Genomic DNA, 23421 nt, shown 5'->3' with positions numbered 1-23421 from the left:
TGTATCCTGGGTAAGGCCATAGAGGAGCCAGTGCCCCCTTGTATCCTGGGTAAGGCCATGGAGGAGGCAGTGTCCCCTTGCATCCTGGGTAAGGCCATAGAGGAGGCAGTGCCTCCTTCCATCCCACCCATGCGTCATGGCCAAGCTTCCTCAGCCCCGGCTGGTCTTTGGAGGAAACTGGCCCTGAGCAGCAGTGTGAACGGGATATCACAGGACGGAATTCAATGGCCTTTAGTGATGAAAGAGTTTCCAAATTTCTCTGCCAATAAAAGAGTGGATATTTGTCATATCTCCTTGGGAATCACTGCCTTTCCTGTGCCTGCTCCCAGCTGGGGAGCAGGCACTATACCCCATATTCTCAGGATGGGAAAGCCCAGCAGCTCCATTTGTATGTGCATCTCCCAGGCACAAGTCCCACCAAGCCCGGGAGGTGTCCTCGGGCGCCAAAGGGTGTGGCTCTTGTTCCCTGCAAGGAGCTGATTCTATGATAGTCAAAAGAAATCTAACGAGGTCAAACCAAATATTTCCAAATTAAACTTAGAATAGCCTTACACATGGCCAAGCCAGAGAGAGGTCTAGGGAAGGCCAAGGCAGGGCTGAGACCAGCAGGTCTGCTGTCCTCTCTGCTGAGGCCACTTCATGCTCCCAGATCCCCAACAGTCCACAGATAGCCACTAAACTTCACTCCCTCTTAGGGGCTGAATTGTGTTCCTTAAAAATATGTGTCCATAGGCTGGGTGTGGTGGCTCATGCCTTTAATCCTAGGAGTCTGGGAGGGCAAGCTGGGAAGATCTCATGAGCCAGAAGTTCGAGACCAGCCTGAGAAAGGGTGACACCATCTTTACTAAAAATAGAAAATTTAGCTGGGCCCTGTGGTGGGCTCCTGTAGTTCCAGCTCCTCTTTGGGAGGCTGAGGCAGGAGAATAGCTTGAGCCGAGGGCATGGAGGTTATGGAGGTTGCTGTGAGCTATAATGGCGCCATGGTATATTACCCAGGGAAACAAAGTGAGACTGTCTCTCTCTCTCAAAAAAAGTTAAACCATTTTAGATCACGCAGGCACTTTATGGACACCCTGTATATACATACACTTATGTGTATCTAATATTTACATCCACATCCTAACCCCCAGAACCTGGGAATGGGAACTTCCCTGGCAACCAGGTCTTTGCAGATGTAATCAAATTCAGATTAAGTCATGCTGGGTTAGGCTGAACCCTAATCCGGGGACTGGTGTCCTTCCGGGAAGGGAAAGAGAAAATTTGACGCTGAGATGGACACCCGGGGCGATACCTGTGACGATGGAGCCAGAGACCCAGGGACTGCCGGAGCCTCCCGGAGCTGGCAGCCGGGCCTGGGCTGATTTTCCCCTGGAGAAGGGAAGAAGCTGCCCTGCCCACATGGCAGAGGATGGGTTTCTGCTGTCCCAAGCCACCTGCTTGTGGTAATTTCTTGCAGAAGCCACAGGAAAACCGCACAGCCCCCCATATGTACAGCACGAACAGCATTAGATGCCAGCATGTGTTGTGAAGGAGGGCAGAGGAGAGGGTGTACTTTAGAACCAGGGAATCCCTAGTCTGTTTCCTTGTTACAACTGGTATCACTCTTATTTCCTCTGTGAGTAAAACGGGAAATGAAACAAGACAGAACACTCTGCAAGGCTCTGACCTCCTAAATCTCCCTCGGGGGTCAGTGTGGGTCCCAGGATGGGTGAGGTGAGGGGCACGCCTGGGAACTCATAAGGCTCACCTTTGCCTGCACCCAGAGAGTGTGACTAGGTTACGCCTGGAGGAGCAGTGGGTCAGACTGGGCTGGACCTCCAGTCAGTTGAGGCCAAACTTTGGGGGAGGAAGCGAGACTCCTCGTGTCCGAGGATGAGCTGCCCAGCAGGGGCTCCTGCAGCCACGTGTCCAGTCGCCACTGTGGGCAGCATCACCTGCCACGTCTAGAGAGCTCCCTCGTGAGGGTGTTTATACACACACGTGCCCGGATCTAGGGGAAAGTACGCTCATACTTAACCTTGCATGTCTAAAAGACTGACGGCTGGCAAGTGGCAATATTAGGAGGTCTGGCCCAAAGGTTAGTTTCTCATCACTACTGAAAACTCTGAAAAGTAACAAGGCTGCGGTGAGAAACATCTTGTAGCAGTAACGTTAATGAAGTTGTAAATTTATTCCCAAAGTCCTGATTCAGTAACTAGGAGATACTTATGGGGAAAGGAAAGATGTTGAAACATGAAACAAGATGTTGAAACAAAGCGATATTGAACCTGCGAAACCGGTTGTTTGTTAGACTGAGTCATGGCCCAGTCTAAAGCATGGCTGCTCTTTGTTAAAAAGGTAGAGTTGATTTTGAGAATTCTGCAATGGCTTAGGAAAAACATTAAAAGGCTGCATTTTCCGAGATGCCAAACTTGAAGTGGGACCCCCGTGGTTTAGACGTAGGCCAGAGCCCTGTCTGGTTCTGGTTCCTCGGTTTGTCCCATTCTCACTCATTCTCACCCAAATTCACACCCAATGCTGCTGTGTAGTTGCAGGGGACACAAATGTGAGAAGACAGGGGCCACATCATGCTGTCCCCAGCTCAGTCAGCCAGGATGGTTGAAGGGAGACCAGAAATCACCAGCCTGGCCAGGCTCAGATGACAAGACAGGTATTGGGGAAGCAGCCGCTGGGCCAGCTCAGCCAGCTCTGCCACCAGCTGGGACACGTGGGAAGAGCATCAAGTGTGTTCCTGAGACCACCTGCCAGGGAATCGCAGGGCAATTCACTGGGTGTACAATCTCTGGAACGTTTAGAAGGTGAGTTACAGCTCTCTGCCCCCTTCCTTACAGCAACGTGTTCCTGTGCAACCTTACAGCTACTGATGTTATTTTCAATAAGTAAAACAGAAAAAGGACCAGAGGAGACTTCGCTAGGACTCTCGACCTGTGGGGACATGACCTTGTTTCCCTTTCCCAGGTGTGGCGGCCTGGCTGGCACAGGGTGGGACTGGCACCTGCTGGCTCTCACCAGGCCCAGAGGTTTGATTGCTGGGCTGGGGAGACCCCTCCTGGGGAGGGGAGCCCCACTGAGCATTTTCCCAGCAGTTTCACCCAGGGCCTGCTGTACCTGAGGTGGCCCAGGACAACACAGACCACCGTGGCCACCGTCTGGAAGCCGTGAGGGCAGCAAGGCCGCCGAGTCCTGTCTGGAGCCCCACAGATCTGAGAGGAAGCAGAGTTGCTCAAGCCACTGAGTCTCAGAGCAGCAGAAAACAAGCCCATCATCTGCCTGCTGCCCGCCGGCTCCCAGCCTCTCACCTTCCACTGCCGCCTGCCGCCCGCTGTCTCTCTGGCTCTCAGTCCCACACCTTCCATTGCTCCCCGCCACCCACTGTCTCTCCAGCTCTCAGCCCTGCACCTTCTACTGCTGCCCACTGCCCACTGTCTCTCCGGCTCTCAGCCCTGCACCTTCTACTGCTCCCGCCGCCCACTGTCTGTCTGGCTCTCAGCCCCTCACCTTCCACTGCTCCCGCCGCCCGCTGCCCGCTGCCCGCCGCCTGCTGCCCACCGCCCGCCGCCTGCCTCCCACTGTCTCTCGGCTCTCAGCCCCTCACCTTCTGCTGCCACCTGCCTCCCACTGTCTCTCCGGCTCTCAGCCCCTCACCTTCCACGGAGCAGCTGCTCAATATGCTGGTGACCTTCCAAGTTAAAGAACGTGCTCAGTGATTCTTGAGAAAGGGGCCAGCTACACAAACCGCTCATTTACATAGGAGGTGAAATGCCCTGGGGAATGCCACACTCCAGTGGGCACCTGAAACCCCCAGAAGAAGAGCACCCCCCCCACAGGGCACCACGGTGGGGAACACTCTGGGGCCAGGTGCCTTGGCCCCAGTCCCACCCTCCTCACCAGCCTGTGGTGGGGGCAGTGCCTTAACCCACTGTGTTGTCTCCTCACTTGTAAAACTGTGACAGTAATGCTGACCCCTGCCACTGCAAAGGTCAAGTCAGCTGATGCCCACACAGGGCCCAGCGCAAAGTTAGTGCCATGGATTTGTTTTTAAAATTGAAATAAAACATTTTTTCTTTTGATCTTTCTTCTGAAAAGACTATCCCCTACAAACAAGGCCCACGGATGGTAACTACATTGATGACCTGCCACACCCCTCAGTTCTAAACAGATTCCCCAGATACCAAAGAGAACAATTCCAGAGGCCTGCTGAACTATAGGATGGGTCACAGCCCTGCGGGGTGGCGGGACCGGGCTTGGATTGCCTGTCGCTGAAGGACTCAGAGGGCAGCTCCCCAGGCCTGGGGGGCAGCTGAGAAGGCCGGCAGACCCTGCTGCATGGTCAGGAGAGCCCTGCTGTGTGGCTCAGCTGTCTGCACACGTGCAGGTGATTCTCAGCACGGGCAGGATGGGGACTGCTTATCAGGACAATTTCAGAAAAACAGGTGCACAAAACTAACTAGTTACTATGGAAAAGAAGCCAACAACAGAACTTCCATAGCTGAGTGCTTCCCTCTACTGACCACCTCTGCAAGCTGGTCTAACTTTCATAGACTGGACATGCCACATGTGTACATATCCGCACAGCAGGCCTAGGTCCTCATGGTGACCACCTCCGTATATGGACCAGTCTGTTACAGTTTTTGGGGGGTCAACTTACAGAGGTCCTGCTGTGTCATAAAATCTGAACTTAAGTTCAACCACGAATCAACTTGGAAAGGGTGACTCTTGTAACTCAGGGAGAGTCTAGGTCTCACATATGTCAATGACTGAGCTCAGGGGATGGGTGACTGAGTCATCCCAGGAGGTTCGAGGCTCCTGTCCTTCCTCGCTGCCCACTCTCAGACTTTGCGCCCATCCAGGGGGTGCACCTCCCTGGATAATCCACACCTGCCCCCATTCTCACTTTGTCCTGTAATGTGTTTCAGTGCTTACTTCCCAAGGACAGGTGTGATCACTCTCCCTGTAACAAGATGGTGAAAGTGTCTCTGTTCTCACCTGCTCCCCACCGCCCCCACAACCAGGCGTCCTACCATGTGACTGGCAAATTCCTAGGAATCAAGGAAGGTTTTAATATTCTGATTTTGTCAGAGGAAACTCAAACGCAGAGAGAAGCAGAGCTGTGAGCACAGCATGCAGACCCACTGCACCCTCGGGGCGCCTGATCTGACAGTACTCGGTGACACAAACCTCCTGTCTGCTTGCTCCTCCTAGGAGGCGTCCATGTGGGGACGTGAGCAGAGGGTCTGAAAGCTGCTCCACAGTGGGGATGCAGAGCTGGGAGGAGGAATGCTCACAGCAGGTAGATCCTGGCCCCACACAAGCCACTGGGGCTCCCCCCACCACCAGGGTGGGTGTCCTGGCTGTGGGGGGCTGGACTGCACCTGCTGGGCTCGGCCCCAGCTCTCCAGAACACCCTGATCATTGGCACCAGGGCAGGCAGTGTCCCGGGCTCCTGGCCCCTGTGAGGGTGTGAGAGCCATAGCTCTAGCCATGCCCATCACTGGGCTGTGTAGGCCAGGCTGTGCCCGGGACACACCCATCCAGCACCTTTCTGTGGTGGCAGCTCTGTGGTCCCTGAGATGAGTTGAAGCTCAGGTCACCATGAAGCCAGCAGGAGAGGGAGACCTGAAAACAGGAGTGTCCCTGAGCTCACACATCCTGCCCTTGGTGAAGGACTGCCTGCGAGGTGCCCAGCCCGAGCTGTCCAGGAGAGACAGGAGAGGGTGACCAGGGCAACAGGCCACCCGCAGTGTGTCCTGGAGAGTTGGTGAAGGTGACAAGGATAATGGGCTTTGGACTGTTGCACTGGAAGGAGGGTCTCACCAGACAGCTGCCACCTCTTGGACCCTGAGCTTGGAGGGACACTGGGCTGCACTAACTGGCAGAGGGCAGTACCAGGGGAGGCAGTGCCACGCAGCGGTCACAGGCAGCATGACCCACTTCTAAGGCCACTGCAAGGAACCCAGCTTAGGGCACAGTTCTAGCTTTTGGGTTTGGAGACGGGATCCAGCCAGGTCCTCGCTGTCGGGAACACACAGGGCTTAAGAGAACTGTGGAATCCTTCTTAAACTGATCTCTCCTTCAAGAAGCAAAACATTCCTCTACACTCAGAATAGATCCAGGTCCTGCCTGGACTGGCTGTAAATATATACAGAAGGTGCCCCAAGATGTGTACACATTTTAAGACAGGAGAAAACTGTATTAAAATTGTAATGCTCTAGTCATGTTTCACTTCTGCAATTACAAGGGGTGTAAGGTACAAGAACAAGATAACAAACATTATTGGTTTATATTAAGTATTACAATTTGATGATAATTTTTCAATTTTTTCCCTTTTTTTTTTTTTTGAGACAGAGCCTCAAGCTATCCCCCTGGGTAGAGTGCTGTAGCATCACAGCTCACAGCAACCTCCAACTCCTGGGCTCAAGCGAGTCTCCTGCCTCTGCCTCCCAAGTAGCTGGGACCACAGGCGCCCACCACAGCGCCCGGCTATTTTTTGGTTGCAGCCGTAATTGTTGTTTGGCGGGTCTGGGCTGGATTCGAACCCACCACCTTAGGTGTATGTGACTGGCGCCTTAGCCACTTGAACCACAGGCACCGAGCCAATTTTTTCCTTTCTTAAAATGTATATGTGTTTTTCTGGCACCCTGTGTATTTAATTGAAATTCCTGTGCACTATCCTTTAATTGAACCTCAATGATCTCAACTACATCAAAACAGGGATGGGGAAGCCACTTAAAATGCCCTTTACAGCAAGTCCATCCTGAGCTGATGGCTCATCACAGGCAGAGCACACAGTGGGGATCAAGCCTCCTGGTATTTCATGTGGGCAAAAAAAGTCTTGTATATGTTTTTAAAATTTAATTTGTTGATAAGTTTTGTCCGAAACCATTTAGGTGTTAAAGTATCAGCATAGGAAATAGTCACTGTGTGCACCATTATAAAAATAGTTTCTGTAACTTTGTGTCTTACTGCTCAGCATTTTTTGTGCCTTTAAGAGGAGATCATGGCCTTGTTCTTGCTCTACACTGGATTTGGAGAAGTCACAAAAGGTCCTGGGAAAACACTGAAAGCCTTTAGGATCAGAGTTGGGAATCTGAAGGAAAACGAAGACAAGCACCAAGCGACCGGGGTCGCTCAGAGGCAGGACAGTGGCCCTAGAGCACAGACTCTCGCTGTCCCACCCACCCCAGGGCTTCCTGCCCTCTGCACAGGTGCTGGGCGGGGCTGGCAGGTTCCTGGCTGTGTGGCAGAGTCTGTCCCGTGCGTGGTGGTTTAGAAACCTCGCTGGCCTCTGCCTAAATGGTCCCACAATGTTCTCAGCTGGGACAGCCAGAAACATCTCCAGATTTTGGCAAGTGCCCTCAGGCCCATCGTCGTGGTGAAGGGCGCTGATCCAGACAGAAAAGTGCTAGAGAGGGAGAGGGAAGTACAGTTCCTTCCCTACACATCTGGTGGCAACAATGTTTCATGAAAACAGGTTCAAGTCAGCACAACTCTGCTTTTAAAATAATAATTTGAGACAGGGGCAAGACAAGACTGAGGAAGGTGGGGAGTTACTTTAGTCCCTGAAGAAAGTGCTGCCCAGGCAGGGTTCTTAGTGCTGTCACCAAGCATCTGAACCACAGAAGAAATCGGGATAAATGGGACTCCACCAAGACTGTCCGCCTCTGTGCTGCCCCTGACACCACCCAGACAGTGAGTGACCCCAGAGATCAGGAGAAAATACTTGCAAGTCATGTATCTGACAAGGGTCAGTATCCCCAACACAGAAAGGACTCCTAAAACTCAACAACAAAGAGACAAAACCCAACTGAGGAAGATGGGCAAAGGGTCTGCACAGACACATCTCCAGAGAAGACCTGCAAAGGCCAATGAGCTCCCGAGAAGGTGCTCGGCGTCACCGTCCATGAAGGAGGAGCTGGACCCCGGGGAGTGGACGTCACACCCCTGGGATGGAGACTGCTGACAACTGCGTAAGAGGACAGGGCGAAACCAGAGTCCTCGTACGTTGCTGCGGGAATGTGAGAATGTGCAGTCACTGTGGGAAGAAGTTTGGCAGTTTCTCAAGAAGTTAAACATAGAGTTACCATATGAATCAGCAGTTCCGCTCCTCGGGAGGTACCGGGGGAAAAATGTGTGTCCACTCATACCCTGGGCATGAATATTCACAATGGCCCAAAGATGGAAACAGCCCAAATGCCCAACTACTGAATGGATGTGTATTAGTAAAATTGGAGATATTCCCACAAAGGAATACCATTCAGTGACAAAAGGGTTTTTAATGAGGTCCCGTTACCTGAGACAATAGAGATGAACTCTGAAAATGAGATACCACGTTAAAGAAGCTGGGCGCCACAAAACACGTATTTCCTGTCTGTGTGAAGAAATGTCCAGAATAGATAAATTTATGGGGACTGAAGTGCATTAGGTTTTATCTAGGGGAGCAGAGTGGGGGGGGGGTGACTGCTAATGAAATGAAAACACCGGTCCACCTGACGACGTGCACGTGAGTTTTGTCGATGGCAGTGTGATTCAGATAAACGGACCAACCAAATGTGGTGTTTCCATACGGTGGGACGCTGTTAGCCACTGTGAGAGGATATAACTGATGCACATGTATAAAAGAATAAAGCGCTGACACAGGGCACAGGCTACGCTGTGGAGAACCTTGCAGACATCTCCCGTGAGAGACGCCAGGCACAGACTCCCACGGTGTGACTCTGTCCCCAGGGAAGACACCTGCATGTGGCACAGGTGGCTGCGCTCAGGGCTGGCGGGCCAGGGGCTGGGAGTGACGTCTAAAGGTAGTTTTTTTGGCAGTGATGTCAGTGTTATAAAAGTGATTGCTGTGATGGTTGTTCATGTACATGAATGTAGTAAAAACACCGCATTGCATACTTCAAATGGGTGAATTGTATGACATTTGAATTATATATCAAGCTGTCAAAAAAAAAAAAAAAAGAAAACCCATCACCACTCAGTTTGCAGGCAGTTAAAAATGAAACATCACGGCATCACTAAAGGGGGTTTGAAACCACGTGTCAGAGAGAACTCATGAGCCACTTTCCTGCAGAAACATTACCAGAGATTAGAAAATAGCCTTCGCAGTTTCAAAGCCACACTCTTAGGGAGGTCACTTTGCAGAGTGATTGAGCCTTCAGTGTTCTTTCTAGATAATGTATGCTGTGAAAATCACCAGAATCAAAATGGGGTCACTAATGCTCAGGAAACCCTGGCAGACAGGGAGGGCCTCACGCTCAGGCCTGTGAACAGGAACTCAGGGGAGCCTGCAGAAACCACAGGCTTGCACAAAGAGTGCTTCTGCAAGGATGTCAGCCCAGCAACTGTCTCCAGCGCTGCTCTGACACCACCCTTGATACTGATCCGTGTAGCCAAGAAGAGAAGTCCCAAAGCAGTTGTGCAATCCTTCTTCTTCCTTTGCAATCGTTGTCTTCCTTTAACTCCAAGTACACACGTAGCTCACCATGGCACGTGTACCCCCCCTACCCCCCATTTTCTTCCAGACGTCTCCCTTGCTGTTTCTCATTCAGGCTGACAATGCAGAGAAATAAGCTCAGACTCATTTACATGTGGGCTTTTAGAAGTTGCACCAAAGTAAATATTAACTAGTGTCCTAGTAAAAGTGTTTATGGAGGGCTGTGGTGCCGCTTCTATTTTAGGAGCACAGATTTCTGGCCATTTATCCTGGAAGCTGTGCTCCCTCAGCTGGTGAAGTAGAACAAGGGGCGTCGCATCAGGAAGGGGGGAGAGGGAGGGAGAGCCAGCGACACCATTCAGCCGCTCTTTTTCTTCCAGAGTAGATGGGTGACTGGATTTCAGTTTAATTAAAATGCACTTCCAGCTAATTCATGTAAGGTAAGATCATTCATTCAGTTCAAAAGAACATAGTGCATTCATGAGAACGGAATAAGGCAATGGAGGCCTCTGATCTTTTTAATTTGAAGGCGAACGCATTTCCTTTAGTCTTAAACATAATAGCAAACTGTCCTAGTTCATGTCTCAAATACGTCCCCTGTGCTCAGATGTGATTCTGTATTTAATTGCTTCCTATGATGCAGACATAGCAGGAGGGCGACAGATCAAACATGAAGAAAGATAGATCTCTGCCCCAAAGACAGACTAAGACGTTGGGTATAAACATTCTTCTAAATATGTACCTTGGCCCTGCCAATCTTCTTGGCCTCTTTAGCGTCCCTCCTCTGTAAAACAGGAAGGGTGACATTTCTGTCTCCCAGGGCCACTGTGAACACTAGATGAGCCCATTCGTGCAAAGCCCTCCGCTAGCACAGAGTCCACGCTGGGCACCGTCATGGGTCTTTCCTGTTACTCATCTTTGACTATTTCCCATAGTCAGGTCTTTAGAAAGGTGACAATAAAATCTTCTTAAGTAAAAAACAGGTTCTAATGTGAGTATCAATACAATAAGATTAAGACGTGAAAGACAGGGGTCGGGGAGAGAGGGGGAGAGAGGAAATGAATGTCCTTGCATGCTGGTTCCCTTGCCTTAAAGAAACGAGCTCACCGTGCAAAATGGAATTGCCGCTTATCACTGCAGGCGCCTTTCCTCAGAGCTGAGTCCTGCTGCCCTGCAACTGGGAGGATCGTTGGAAGAGCAGATCCGTTCCAACCTGTCCGTTCTCAGAGCCCTGACACAGCCTGGGCTAGTGCTCACCTCTACCCACCCAACTGCAAATCAGTCACGGGAACTTTGTTAAGAACCTGAATGTGGTTCAAGAATTTCATGCCTGCAAATGCAGGTAGGTGCCAGTTAATCAAGATCGACTCTGACCGAGTCCTTGTTTTCTGGTCAAACTCCTGAGCTCAGGCAATCCACCTGCCTCGGCCTCCCAGAGTTCTGGGATATTAGGCCTGAGCCACTGCAGCCAGCCACAAATCCACACTTTATATTTAAGTCAGCAATGATCCTTAGATTGGGTTAAATGGTCTCTCTCTCCTCCCCCTAAAAGCACATATGTCCAAGTCCTGGCCCCATCCATGGAAGGTGACCTCATCATCGGGCTAAGGTCCTCCCACACGTGTAGTGTAAGGCCTAAAATTAAGGCCTGAGTGTGCTCCTAGGATGGGTCCCCTGGCCGGACACCTTCCTCATTACAAGGACCAGGCACAATGACTTATCCCTGCATGGTGGGCTCTGGCTTTGTGCCAGCTGCAGGATTGTTCATATGAGCCAGTCACATCCTCCTGTGGTCACTGGGTGCCCTGCCCTCCTGACGCTGCAAGTTTGCCTCCTGCGGGGCCTCATTCCAGTCCCAGGTGTAACCCCGTGTGCCCACATGGCAGATGAGTCCCCTCCCTGGGGCTGTGAGTATCTGTGACTCATGGTACCACTCTCAGCCACCCTGCCCAGTGTCAGGTGCAAAGTGTTAGGCCATCTACATGGCCCTAGGGCAGGACAGCTTCCCAGTGACTACAGGTGAATAAAAGACTGGATTATCTAGGTGGGCCCTACATCCAGGGACTTGTGTCCTTATTAGAAGGTGGGGACACAGAGAGACACGCAGAAGAGGTGGCCACAAGAAGCAGTGATGCAATGACCAGCCCCAGGCAAGGCGGGCAGGAGCCCCAGACTATGAATGAGGTAGGAAGGATTTCTCCTGGAGCTCCGGCCGGGAGACGACCCTTGAATTTGGACTCTGGCCTCCAGAACTGTGAGAGGATAAACTGCTGTTGTTTTAAGGCTCAGCTTGTGGTAGTTCTCTGTAGCTGCTATGGGAAGCTATGCAGTGACCCTTCAGGCGACAGTACTTTTTGGGCTGCAGGGATCAGCCTGCCACACTTCTAAGGAATATCTTCCTTTTGGTCTGACAACATGAGTACAGCCTGGAAAATGGGTGCACCTGCAGGAACACCCACAGCAGGTGACAGTCACCTGGTGGGCCCTGCCCCCGTCCCCCCCATCCTGAGCCTGGACACCTGCATTCCTCTGCCCCAGTCTCTATGGAGCCACCTAGGGGCCTGAAATTAAGGCTTGAGTCCCTGTGCCTCAACTTCCCATTGTGCAGCAGGCCCTCCCCTGTGGTCAGCCACAGCGGGGTGTGCCTTGTGAGGGGCCAGGTCACGGCATCCAGCCCTCCGTCTGCCTGAGGTTGAGACAAGCATGTCTGCCTTTCTAAAATGAAGTCACGACTTTAGCAAACACCATGTCCTGCAGATGCTTCCGGGGAGGCCGCCCATCACTCACAGGTCAGTACCTGCAGTGCCCATGTGATGTCAGGTTCTTCGTCAAGTGTAAATCCAGATTCGAACCTGGAGACTATTTGACACAGAACATGCTCACCCTGAGCGCAGCTCTTGCCCACCCACAAGGCTATTTAATGGAACAATCTGCCCCTGTGGGTTTTCTGTCCGGCGGTGGCAGCAGGCCAACCTCTGTCTTCCCCAGCTCCCAGCTGGGAGAGCTGGCACGCTTGTGAATGATGTTATGTTACAGACGACAGCAACAGAAGGGCCAAGGAAGGAAGCCCTATGAGTCCAGCTAAAAACAAGATGAAAAGCACAGCTGACCCCCAGAGAACCAGGCTCCATACTTCCCAAGATCATCTGCCCCTTCAGCAACCCCTGAGGCCCCTGGTGTGTGATCCCCACTTCCTGGAGAAGGCATGTTTGCCGCGGTGGGCCTCTGCCTAGAGGCCCATAATTTTACACAAGAAACTACGCATCATTTGTACCTAAGGTCCGACGGTAAACAAACCACTATATTTCACGACTTCTGTGCACCCGGAGTCAACCGTTCGCTGTGTGCAAATTGGGTCACAGTTCCTGATGAAAGCACAGCTGGTTAATAACTCCCAGACCTTGTAAAGCCTGTGATTTGGGCAAAAGAACGGAGAACACGTCTCGCAGAGTCTGAGAGGCCCTGGGGTGGGCAGAGCCGAAGCTGACCTCTCCCGGCCCCCAGCAGCAAGGACTGGGAAGGTGGGAGCGTGCTGGGAACTGAGTGGAGAGGAGCAGTGGGTAGAGGGCCCCAAACAGGTGGGGCATTCACAGACTCACAGCAGGTGCCCGCCCGTCATGGGCTTCACATGGCCTTGAGGCTCCACTTCATAATCGGCTGACATTACGCTTAATAGACGGTGCCTGTTTGCTAATTACACCTTACAGGGCCAACAACTGCATCTCCACCAGGACACTTGCCACCTCTGACTAGTGAGGTATCAGGGTTCCCCATCTATGAGATGGAACTACATACCGACTTCTGCACCTTAAAAGCCAGAACCAACCTCACTTCCACACTTCCCTAATAGGCCCCAGCCAGAGACCTTCCCTTCCAGTCCCTTCCAAAAGCAAACACGTCACTGACTGAACACGTTTGGGAATCTGCCACCAAATGTCAGCTTCATAAAGTTGTTCCCTAACATCGGTAAGAAATTTGCTTCTTGACCACAACATTCCCAAGACCTCCCTGCCATGGGCACTGCAGCTGTGCCCTGGAGGTGAACAACTGGCCCAGCAGCCAGGAGGTGCTACCGCCTCCCCAGAGGCACCTGGTTCCTACAAGGAGTGTCACACCACCCTGGGGGTGCACACTGCAGTGCTTTCAAAGCTCGTTCTCAAGTCACCTACACAGCTGGTTAGAGTTTTCCAGCACCGTGATCAGGTTATTGATTATTTATAGATTATTGAAAGATCTCTTTACAAGGACACCTTTTCCATATTATTTTATTCTTCTTTTTAGGAGATACCTCCTTGGAGGTATTTTAGACAAGGGGAGCAGTAATCACAGCACCCGCTGTAGGACTGAGCCTTCCAAGCCAAGCGAGCGCATGTACTGTCTTGTCAGTGAAGCTCACGGCAGACCAGCGCCATCCTTTCCACTGATTGGCATTCATAGGGGTTTGTGGTTTTCAGAGGATTTCACCTTCTGAACTCAATGTTAACTTTTGCACAAAATCTTATGACTTTGGAAAACAGCCTAATTCTTCTAGTTGACAAACTGTAGCTAACACCCAGCAGCTTTCTGGGAGGAACGAGGATCACTACACCCAGCATCCAGCAGAGTCACACGGGTCCACAGGCTGGCCCCTCACTGCATGGGGCCATTACAGTCTAAATTATGGAGAACTAACACTGGACACTCAGGCCATCAGGTGCACTGGCCCCACTTCAGGCGCTGCTGACTATACTGCAGCGGCCTCTCCCAGACAGCCCTTGTACTGAAGGCTCCATCCCAGGGGTCCCAGTGCTGCCACAGAGCATCTGGACAGTTGAGGCACTGGACAGGGTGGCCACTTTGGGCATTGTCTGCTTATTAAGTAGTCTTCCAGTGCTCTGCAACTCAGGTCTCAGGAGCTTTTTGGGAGGGAGCTTATGAGAAGGAGAAAGAGATACCTCAGCTATGTCCCAGACGTTGTCCAGGTGTTACCACGTGTCTGTGTCTGACTAGATGGGTGATCTGGTCCCTGCATCTCAGTCCCCTAAGCTCTTAAACATGTATTAAATGTTTAACCTGGGCAGCGCCTGTGGCTCAAAAGGGCAGGGCGCCAGCCCAATATACCAGAGGTGGAGGGCCCAAACCCAGCCCTGACGGGGGGAGAAAAATTAAATGTCTAACTTAAGAATTATCTGAGTTCCATAAAAATCTGTTCATGTGACTTGCCTTAAAAATATGGAAATTATACACATACAAACATAACAATTGCAGACACGCTGCAGTCAAATTGCAAAGGGACATTGTCTCCATTCAAAGGCGTGAGAGCTGTGTCCCAGGACCCAGGCCGAGTCTGGGTGACTGGGCAGACATGACAGGGAGAGCAGCAGTGTTGGCAGCGGGGTCTGAGGGGTCTTCCTGCCCTTGCATCCAGGCAGTGTCCAGGCAGGGGGACACTGGGAAGCTGGGATGTGTCTTTCAGCAAATGTTCCTGCTACATCAGAGCCCTGATTCGCCAACACCTGTGGGCTAAGGATGTGTCTGAGAGAGGGACAGACAGAGCTCATGTCCCCACTGGATGTCACCTCAACATAGACAGGGGAGAGGCTGTCTGGAGCAGTGGGGGACTAGTGGGCGTTTGGGAAACCTAGTTCTCATTTCCGAGGGTGGCATGACAAGAAGAGAACCGGCTAGAACAGTTAAGTGACCTGGGGTGGGGGGTGGGGGGTCCTACACTTAGGACAAAATGCTGTGGGACTAGTGATTCTGTAAAGAAATCTCCATGAGAATGTAACTCATCGCGCAGGAAAGTCGGTGACGCTTCACAGCTGGGATGTCACTAGTTTTAGCAGAAACATATTTTTCCCGTCAAAGTGAAAGATTCTATTTACATGTTGATGGGAACAGCTGAATGGCTTCAATGCCTTTGTGTATATTGGCAAACCAAATGCCTCATTTCTCAGAATATCATTTTAATAATATCTGGAGAGTCTCGCCAAGAAAGAGCTGGGTTGTGATGATGATCAAACACGGGGGCCGATGCTCCAGGGCTGGTCACCTGCCGCCCCCACCGGCAAAGGTGCAGCTTACAAGAGAACTCAGTTCAATCTGAAATGCTAAACTGACTAATATGTTCTTTTTTCTTTTTGTGAGTATTTAAACATTTGTCCATGATAAGGACACTCAGGGCCTCTCCCCTCTCAGGCTGTGTCCCTCTGTAGCCCCTCTGGGTCCTGCACCCCGGGAACTAGTCCACACAATGACCCTTCCACACCCTGATTTTGTTGTTCCCTCCGTTAGATTGTGAGCTATTCTGAGGACAGAAACTGGCACTTACTTTGCTTTAAAGATAATAACCACTAGAAGAGACTCAGCATCATAACAGTGTCAGCAAACAACACATGTGACCTGCTTTGTGTACAGCTGCTCATGGGACACACAGAAGGGGACTCAGTCATGACCCGTGACAGCATCACCTCCACTGTGCAGATGAGGTGACTGAGCACAGACAGGTGACGTGACTTGCCCACAGTCACCTGACCAGCTGGTGATGAAGCCAGACCTTTCATTCGCATAGTCTGGATGGCGGCCGGCAGAGAAGGGAAGCTCTCCACTGTGCGTGCAGGGTGCAAGTGGGCACGGGCCGTGACCTAACACTTAGATTTCTCTCAGTCCTAACAAGCTAATTTATATCTGGACTTTGAAAGGACACAATTCACTCACAAATTCAAAACAGCATGTTTTTTATCAGAGAGAATTCAGGGCCCGACACCTGATACGGGCCATGACACTTGTGTGGGGTCAGCTGCAGAGCCTGGTCCAGATCTGGTGGGCAAGTCTTAGGTCTAGCCTGTCCCCTGCCATCAAGGCATGGGGGAATCTGGGGACTGCCAGACCAGGGCAGAGCAGGGCATTGGGCTGGACGTGCCATGGTAGCCATCACACTCCTGGCCCTGGGCAGGTCCCTCTCATGTATGTGCACTCTCCTTGCCCCCAGTGCTTCAAACCAGCCGCATGGGCCAGAGTCATCCTCATCTTCCTCCTCCTACTCATCTTCATAAGAGCCAACTTGTTCTGTCCAAAAGGAGGATGTGAAGTCTGGGATCCATAAGTGCCTCTTGATAAACAGTTCTGGTAAATCACAATCATTTTCCTGGCTTCTTTAGAAAACACTGACATAGCAGATAATGGTAACAATACGTACACAGGGGCGTGAGCTGGGGGGGCAGCTCCATGAAGGGTTCTGGGATGTCTTGCCTATCGAGACCATGGGGCCCCTGGCTTTGTGGATGTGACACCTGGTGCCACTGTCTGGACCATGTGTGGCCCCCGAAATAAATCCCAGAACATGAAGATACAGTGTAAGAAGAAGAGTTGGAAACTAATTCATCGATAATTTTTGTATGGATTCTATGCTGACATGATACTTTGGGTTTATTAAGTTAAAGAAAATGTCATATCAAGATGAATTTCATCTGTCTCCTTTTCCTTTTTCATGTGGCTACTAGAAGCATTAGATTGTGCTGGACGATCAGCCTTGAGGTGCTGACCTGGCCTCATCCTCCAGCCCCTCCTGCCATTTGTTCCCTGGCCATGGGCAGGACCAACCCTCAGCTCAGGGCCTCAGTCCCCAGGAAGAGGATGATGGTCACCTACAGGGTCCTGTCAATGGGGAAGGGAAGAGCAGAACAGTGAGAGCCACCACATGGGGTCTCGGGCTGTGGGGCAGCGGGAAGGATGGTTCGAGCTGCGAGTTCCTCCTCTGAGCTCATGGAAGAGAAACAAGCTGTGGTCTCACGAGGATGGGTAGGGGAACTGAGGGCAGGTGATAATGTGGCCATTGTCCTCCTCTCCATAGCAAGCACCAGCATCAGACACAGGTGGCAGACAGCAGGCCCCGGGTGGAGATAATTCCTGCTCTCACCCATGCAGGTGTCTCACCCCCATGCTGAGGTTCACCCAGTAGCACCCACACTATGGACGGACCCGTGTGCTCCCCAAACTCCCATGTCAAAGTCCCATCCCTACAACCTCAGAATGTGACTTGTACAAAGAAGTAAGGAAATTAGCATGAGGTCATGGGTGGCAGGAGCCAGACCCACACAACTGAGGTTCTTACCGAAGGCAGAGACACGGACACAGACATCCACATGGGACCCAGGGAGCAGGAGCTGCCCAAGGAAACCAGCCCTGATGCACCCGCATACAGACCTGCAGCCTCTGAGTTGTGAGAAGGTGTTTGCTAGTGCTGAAGCTGCTTTAGGATGTTGATATAATGTACCACACAGAGGAAGCCCATGGGGTCCCGGGCCACTGGACACCACGTACCATGCACCATGCAGAGGAAGCCCACAGCATCCCTGGCCACTGGACACCACATACCATTCACCTCACAGAGGAAGCCCACGGCGTCCCCGGGCCACTGGACACCACGTACCATGCACCATGCAGAGGAAGCCCACGACATTCTTGGCCACTGGACATTATGTACCACGCACCACACAGAGGAAGCCCCCGGCATCCCCGGCCACTGGACACCACGTACCATGCACCATGCAGAGGAAGCCCACAGGGTCCCTGGCCACCGGGCACCACATACCATTCACCTCACAGAGGAAGCCCACAGTGTCCCCAGCCACTGGACACCACATACCATGCACCATGCAGAGGAAGCCCATGGCATCCTCGGCCACTGGACATTATATACCATGCACCACATAGAGGAAGCCCATAGCATCCCTGATCACTGGACACCACGTACCATGCAGAGGAAGCCCACGGGATCCCCAGCCACTAGGCATCATGCAGAGAAAGCCCACAGTGTCCCTGGCCACTGGGCACCACGTAGCATGCTCCACATAGAGGAAGCCCACAGTGTCCCCAGCCACTGGGCACCACGCATCACGCAGAGGAAGCCCACGGCATCCCTGGCTACTGGGCTGCTGCTGGTGCAGCTGCAGCATTACCTGGAAATCCAGAGCAGACTTGGCGGGCGGGCGGAGAGCCAGAACATCCAGTGGGGCAGGGATGAAGTCCCAGCCTAGCACAGCAGAGTGAGGGATGTGTTCTCACTCGTGCCCACCCCCCCACCCCCGGGGAAGCTGGCCCAACCCTTCCACTGATGCCAACCACAGATGACATCATGTATGTCCTGAGCACCAAGGACCGTTGGGCAGGTGTGAGGCTGCCGCGAGGGGTCTGCAGGCACTCGTCTCCCCTCCTCCAGCAGCCAGGGCCCTTTCCATCTTAGGCCTGTCAAGTCACTGCAGTAAACGTGGAAACCAAATACAAATGGGCAGACGGATAAAAAGTGTGCAAAGCATAAGAGAGGGAACCAAACTTCACCATGACTAAAAATAAAAAAAGGGAATCAAAAGCCAACCAGGGGTTTCTTCATTTCTGAGAATGACAGTGAGTCACTGAAACTGCTCCCACATGAAGGAAGTAGTTACTCATGGACAGGTGTGAGTCACGTGCTGGGAGGGGCTGGGCCCTCGGCTGTGGGGGTCTTCCTGCCCCTGGATGCCCCACACTCTGCTCTGGTGCTGGACGGCATAATGCTGGCTGTGATTATGGCACTACCTGGTATGTGGACCTGCCTGGGGTGGTGACAGTGTAGTCTCAGCAAACCTGTCCTCTGTTTATTCCGCAGTCAGAGACAGTCCAAGGTTGCCCCTATGATCACCTGCCCTTCCTTTTACATCCTGACATGGCTCATTCAAGATGAGAGAGGAACCTCAGGAATTTGGTGGTGTTGAAGAATCAGAAGGTGTTGTGTCACAGTGGTAAAAACTTGCCAACAAGACTGAAAGCCCCACCTACCACCCTAGCAGCCTGCAGAGTGCAGAGCGTGCCCAGGAAACTGAATTTTTGTTGGAGAGGGAGTTGGCAAATGGATATGATCTCTTTACTCTTTCAAACAGTTGGGAGTCAGCTACATGCCAGTGATGTCCAAGGGCCCGGAGAGTGAGCCACCAGAGAGGGAAGTCCTCTCTGGATCCCATGGAGAGACGTCGGAGGATGAACTAACCCACGAGATTGGCAGCAGATCCCTGCCCACAGTGTCTGTGAAGGCTGCAGGAGGCAGGCTGGCAGGGAGGACCTGCACCTCCAGCTGGACATGGCTTAGGGCTCTGGGAGCTGCCCTCCCCACTCCCAGATCAGTGGACAGCACTCTGGACAGATAAGACTCCCCTTGCACTCTGGCAATGAAGTGCCTTCCCGTATTACAGACAGAAACATTTGGAAGTATTTCTGACTATTTCCCAACAGGATGGGAGGGAGCTCTGCAGCACTGTCCTTTTGGGCTGTGAGTTTAGCCGCTGGCCCCGGCCATGCAGCCTCAGAGAACGCAGCTTTGAGTGGCATCAAATGTTTTCTATCAAGTTCTTTTTCTTTTTCTTTTTCTTTTTTTTAAAGTTCTTACTAGTAAAAACTACCTATAGAAACCATAGTTTTAAAGTCCCAATATTTTATGATTTTAAATGATCAGAACTTTAAAAATTAGGTTTTAGAAAATGAAAACTGAAGTATAGGCTCATGCTCAAAAATCTTACCCTGGCAGAACGAAAGTGAAAATACATTTGGGGGCTTTACAACATCCAACAACAGGAAAGAAACTGAGCGGCACAGAGAGGGTGTTGGAAGCCGGAGCTGCACCCCTCAGTCATCCCGAGACAAACTACCATGCGGTGTTATCAGCATGGGGATCTCCAAGAAGAACTGTTTTGATTTTGCTTTAAGCTGAAACTGTATCTCCTGGTGCAATGTGTCTAAACTGTGTTCTTTACAGTAACAATAAGTTTACAGTTCAATGTTAATGCTAATTACAACTGAATTATCAGTAATATGGTTTAAACACTGACTGAATGAGTCACCCCCATCCAATATTTACTAGATTCATTTACATATTTATAAAATTGATCCTTCTAAATCATTAGGCAAGAAACTAGGTAATACTGTAGATAACACTTTTCATAACTTTAATTAAGATAAGATATAAACAGTAACACTATGGAACCACTCATTAGATTTACATGGATGATTTGAAAACAAATCAGGGAAAATTCCTGTTTGGCTGATCCAGAAATTGAGTCCAGGGACAAATCAGAGGGCACATGACTGCAAAGTTTGTTATTATTAAATAAAAACACTACTATGGTCCACAGCAAGGTGGTCTCCAGGCCACAATCAAGTCAGTGGACATTTAGAAGCACCTGTATGTGAATGCCATTTTTTTTTTGTTTTTTGTTTGTGAGACAGAGTCTTCCTCTGTCACCAGGGTTGTGGAGTGCAGTGGTATCATCATAGCTCACTGTAGCCTCAAACTCCCAGGCGTAAGTGATCCTCCTGTCTCAGCCTACCAGGCAGCTGGAACTACAGGTGCCTGTCACGATGCCCTGCTGACCTTTCTATCATTAAGTTGAGATGGGGTCTTGTTCCTGCTCAGGCGGGTCTCAAACTCCTGACCTTGCTCTGTCATTTTAACTTGTAGTATAATTTTATGTCAATTTAAAGTATCAAAGACATCGAAAATTGAATGTTTCCCCCCACCCAAATTAAGGTAGAGCTAAAGTTTGTGCACAATGTTAGGCTTTTGTCCCCACAGAGTGAAAGGAGGAGGCCTGGTCACTTGTGGTCCCTGTGGGCATCATCCCCCCTGAGATGCGGTGGCAAAAGGGCCAGAACCTCTGCTTAGAGGCACCACGGGGTGGGGGTGGTGGGAGTCGGGGTGGTGGAAGGCTGAGCAAAGCATCAGAGTCAGAGAGGGGCTGCTGTTGCCCATAAAAAAGCCAGAAAACGGAGAGTTCTGCGCTAGGAATACGGAGCAGGCAGCTTCTGACTAGCTGCACAGGTCTGGATGGTTTATAATTTATAGTTTTCCTGTTTGCTTATCTGCATTTTCCAAACCTTCTACCTAGGAAGGTTAGGAGAGGGCTGTGGAGGAAGGTGCTGCGGCTAAGGCCAGTCACAGAGATTGTGGGTGTCATCTGTGCGCTGAGCACAGTCTCGAAGTCCCTATCAGAGGAGGACGACAGGTGACCAGCCAGTGTCTTAGAAGAAAGTCCTGGCAGCTCAAGGGCAGGGCTCCCTGCCCTATAGGCACCTGGATCTGAAGCGCAGAGGTGGGCAAAGGGCCGGGTAGGTTTGGGAGCTCTCTGGAGACGCACAGGTGCAGTCAGGGCTGGGCACAGCCCCGGGAGGGGGGAGGACAGGTGAGGGGCCTGGAAAGCAGGTGGTCATTGATTCAGGGAGGGCCTGAGGAAATAGCTCAAAGGTCTCCTGTCCTGTCACCAAATCTTGGGGAAGAGCAGACAGAGTGCAATTTGGAATACCACTGATAAAATGAAAGTATTTTTTCATGAGAGCAGAGGAGTTTTACAGTCTCTTCTCTGAGAATCTCCCGAAGCTTCTAGGAAGATCACGTCAGACCACTGAGAAGCAAAGTCCTCATCTTTCCTTTCCTGTTTTTCTCTTTCTCCTCTCTCTTTTTTCCGCCCTCCCTTCCTTCAAGGTCACAACCTACCCAGGGACATGCAATCTTCCTGAGTAAATTATTGATAATAATCATAATAACTGGAGCTCAGCTTCCACCCAGCTGTCAGAGAAGAGTGTAGCCGCAGCCCACGCCTCTAGCCTGCGACATGGCCCGGGGGGGTGGGTGTGTTTACTGCCGAGAACACTCGTGGGTCCCAGTTTCAGGCCCTCCTTACCGTGCTGGTCTTCTCCGCGTGTGGCTCGCGTTTCCCCACGTGATTTCCCATCCTGAACCAAGAAGCTCTTCAGAGGCTACAAGAAAAGGAGAAAGGAGGCGTGAACCTCAAAGCCAGTACTTTAAGAGTGTTCCAGGTTATTATCCAGTCAGAATGACACTCACGGGAGGTACAGTACATGATGCTTAATCTGAGAGAGAAAATCAGAGCCCTGAAAACTCGAGAGACACAGCCCAGTCATCTTTCAGCAGATGCTAGTTTTGACCCCATGGGAAGAGCTAGAGAATAGAACAGCCCCAACACCCAAATTCTGCTCAGTAACACACACACACTTCATCTTATTTCCTCCTCTATAAAAAATGCCAACCCATCTCAGGAAATCTCAAAGATTTGTGCATAAATGCATAGGCACAGACACACAGGTGCAGACACACAGGTGCAGACACACCGCACAGACTCAGCACAGACACACAACACAGACACACCGCACAGACTCAGCACAGACTCACAACACAGACACACAACACAGACTCACAGCACAGACTTAGCACAGACTCACAACACAGACACACTGCACAGACTCAGCACAGACACACAACACAGACTCAGCACAGACACACAGCACAGACTCACAAATCAGACTCAGCACAGACTCACAACACAGACTCAGCACAGACTCACAGCACAGACTCAGCACAGACACACAACACAGACACAGCACAGACTCACAACACAGACTCAGCACAGACTCACAGCACAGACACACAACACAGACACACCGCACAGACTCACAGCACAGACACACAACACAGACACACAGCACAGACTCAGCACAGACACACAACACAGACACACAGCACAGACTCAGCACAGACACACAGGTGCAGACTCACAACACAGACACACAACACAGACTCACAACACAGACACACAGCACAGACTCACAACACAGACTCAGCACAGACACACAACACAGACTCAGCACAGACTCACAACACAGACTCACAGCACGGGCACACAGCACAGACACACAACACAGACTCAGCAAAGACACACAGCCCAGACTCACAACACAGACACACAGCACAGACTCACAGCACAGACTCAGCACAGACTCACAACACAGACTCATAACACAGACTCACAGCACAGACACACAGCACAGACTCAGCACAGACTCACAACACAGACTCAGTACAGACTCACAACACAGACACACAGCACAGACTCAGCACAGACACACAACACAGACTCACAACACAGACTCACAGCACAGACTCAGCACAGACTCACAACACAGACTCA

The 23421-nt window shown here is 51.3% G+C and overlaps 1 protein-coding gene across 1 annotated transcript in view; it reads right to left on the bottom strand.

Moving 5' to 3' along the window:
- MBP (myelin basic protein) overlaps positions 1 to 23421 on the bottom strand; it is a 107430-nt gene that overhangs the window by 66253 nt on the left and 17756 nt on the right. Inside the window, exon 2 of the mRNA XM_023512373.1 lies at positions 22117 to 22192. Within this exon, the coding sequence (XP_023368141.1) occupies positions 22117 to 22167 (51 nt within the window). The 5' untranslated portion in view covers positions 22168 to 22192. The remainder of the gene's footprint in view (positions 1 to 22116; positions 22193 to 23421) is intronic.

Source organism: Otolemur garnettii, unplaced genomic scaffold (genome assembly GCF_000181295.1).
Source record: "Otolemur garnettii isolate 467f Iridium unplaced genomic scaffold, OtoGar3 scaffold00027, whole genome shotgun sequence".
Lineage (NCBI taxonomy): Eukaryota > Metazoa > Chordata > Mammalia > Primates > Galagidae > Otolemur > Otolemur garnettii.
The sequence above is the reverse complement of the archived record's forward strand: the minus strand, read 5'-3'. Positions and strand labels throughout refer to the sequence as shown.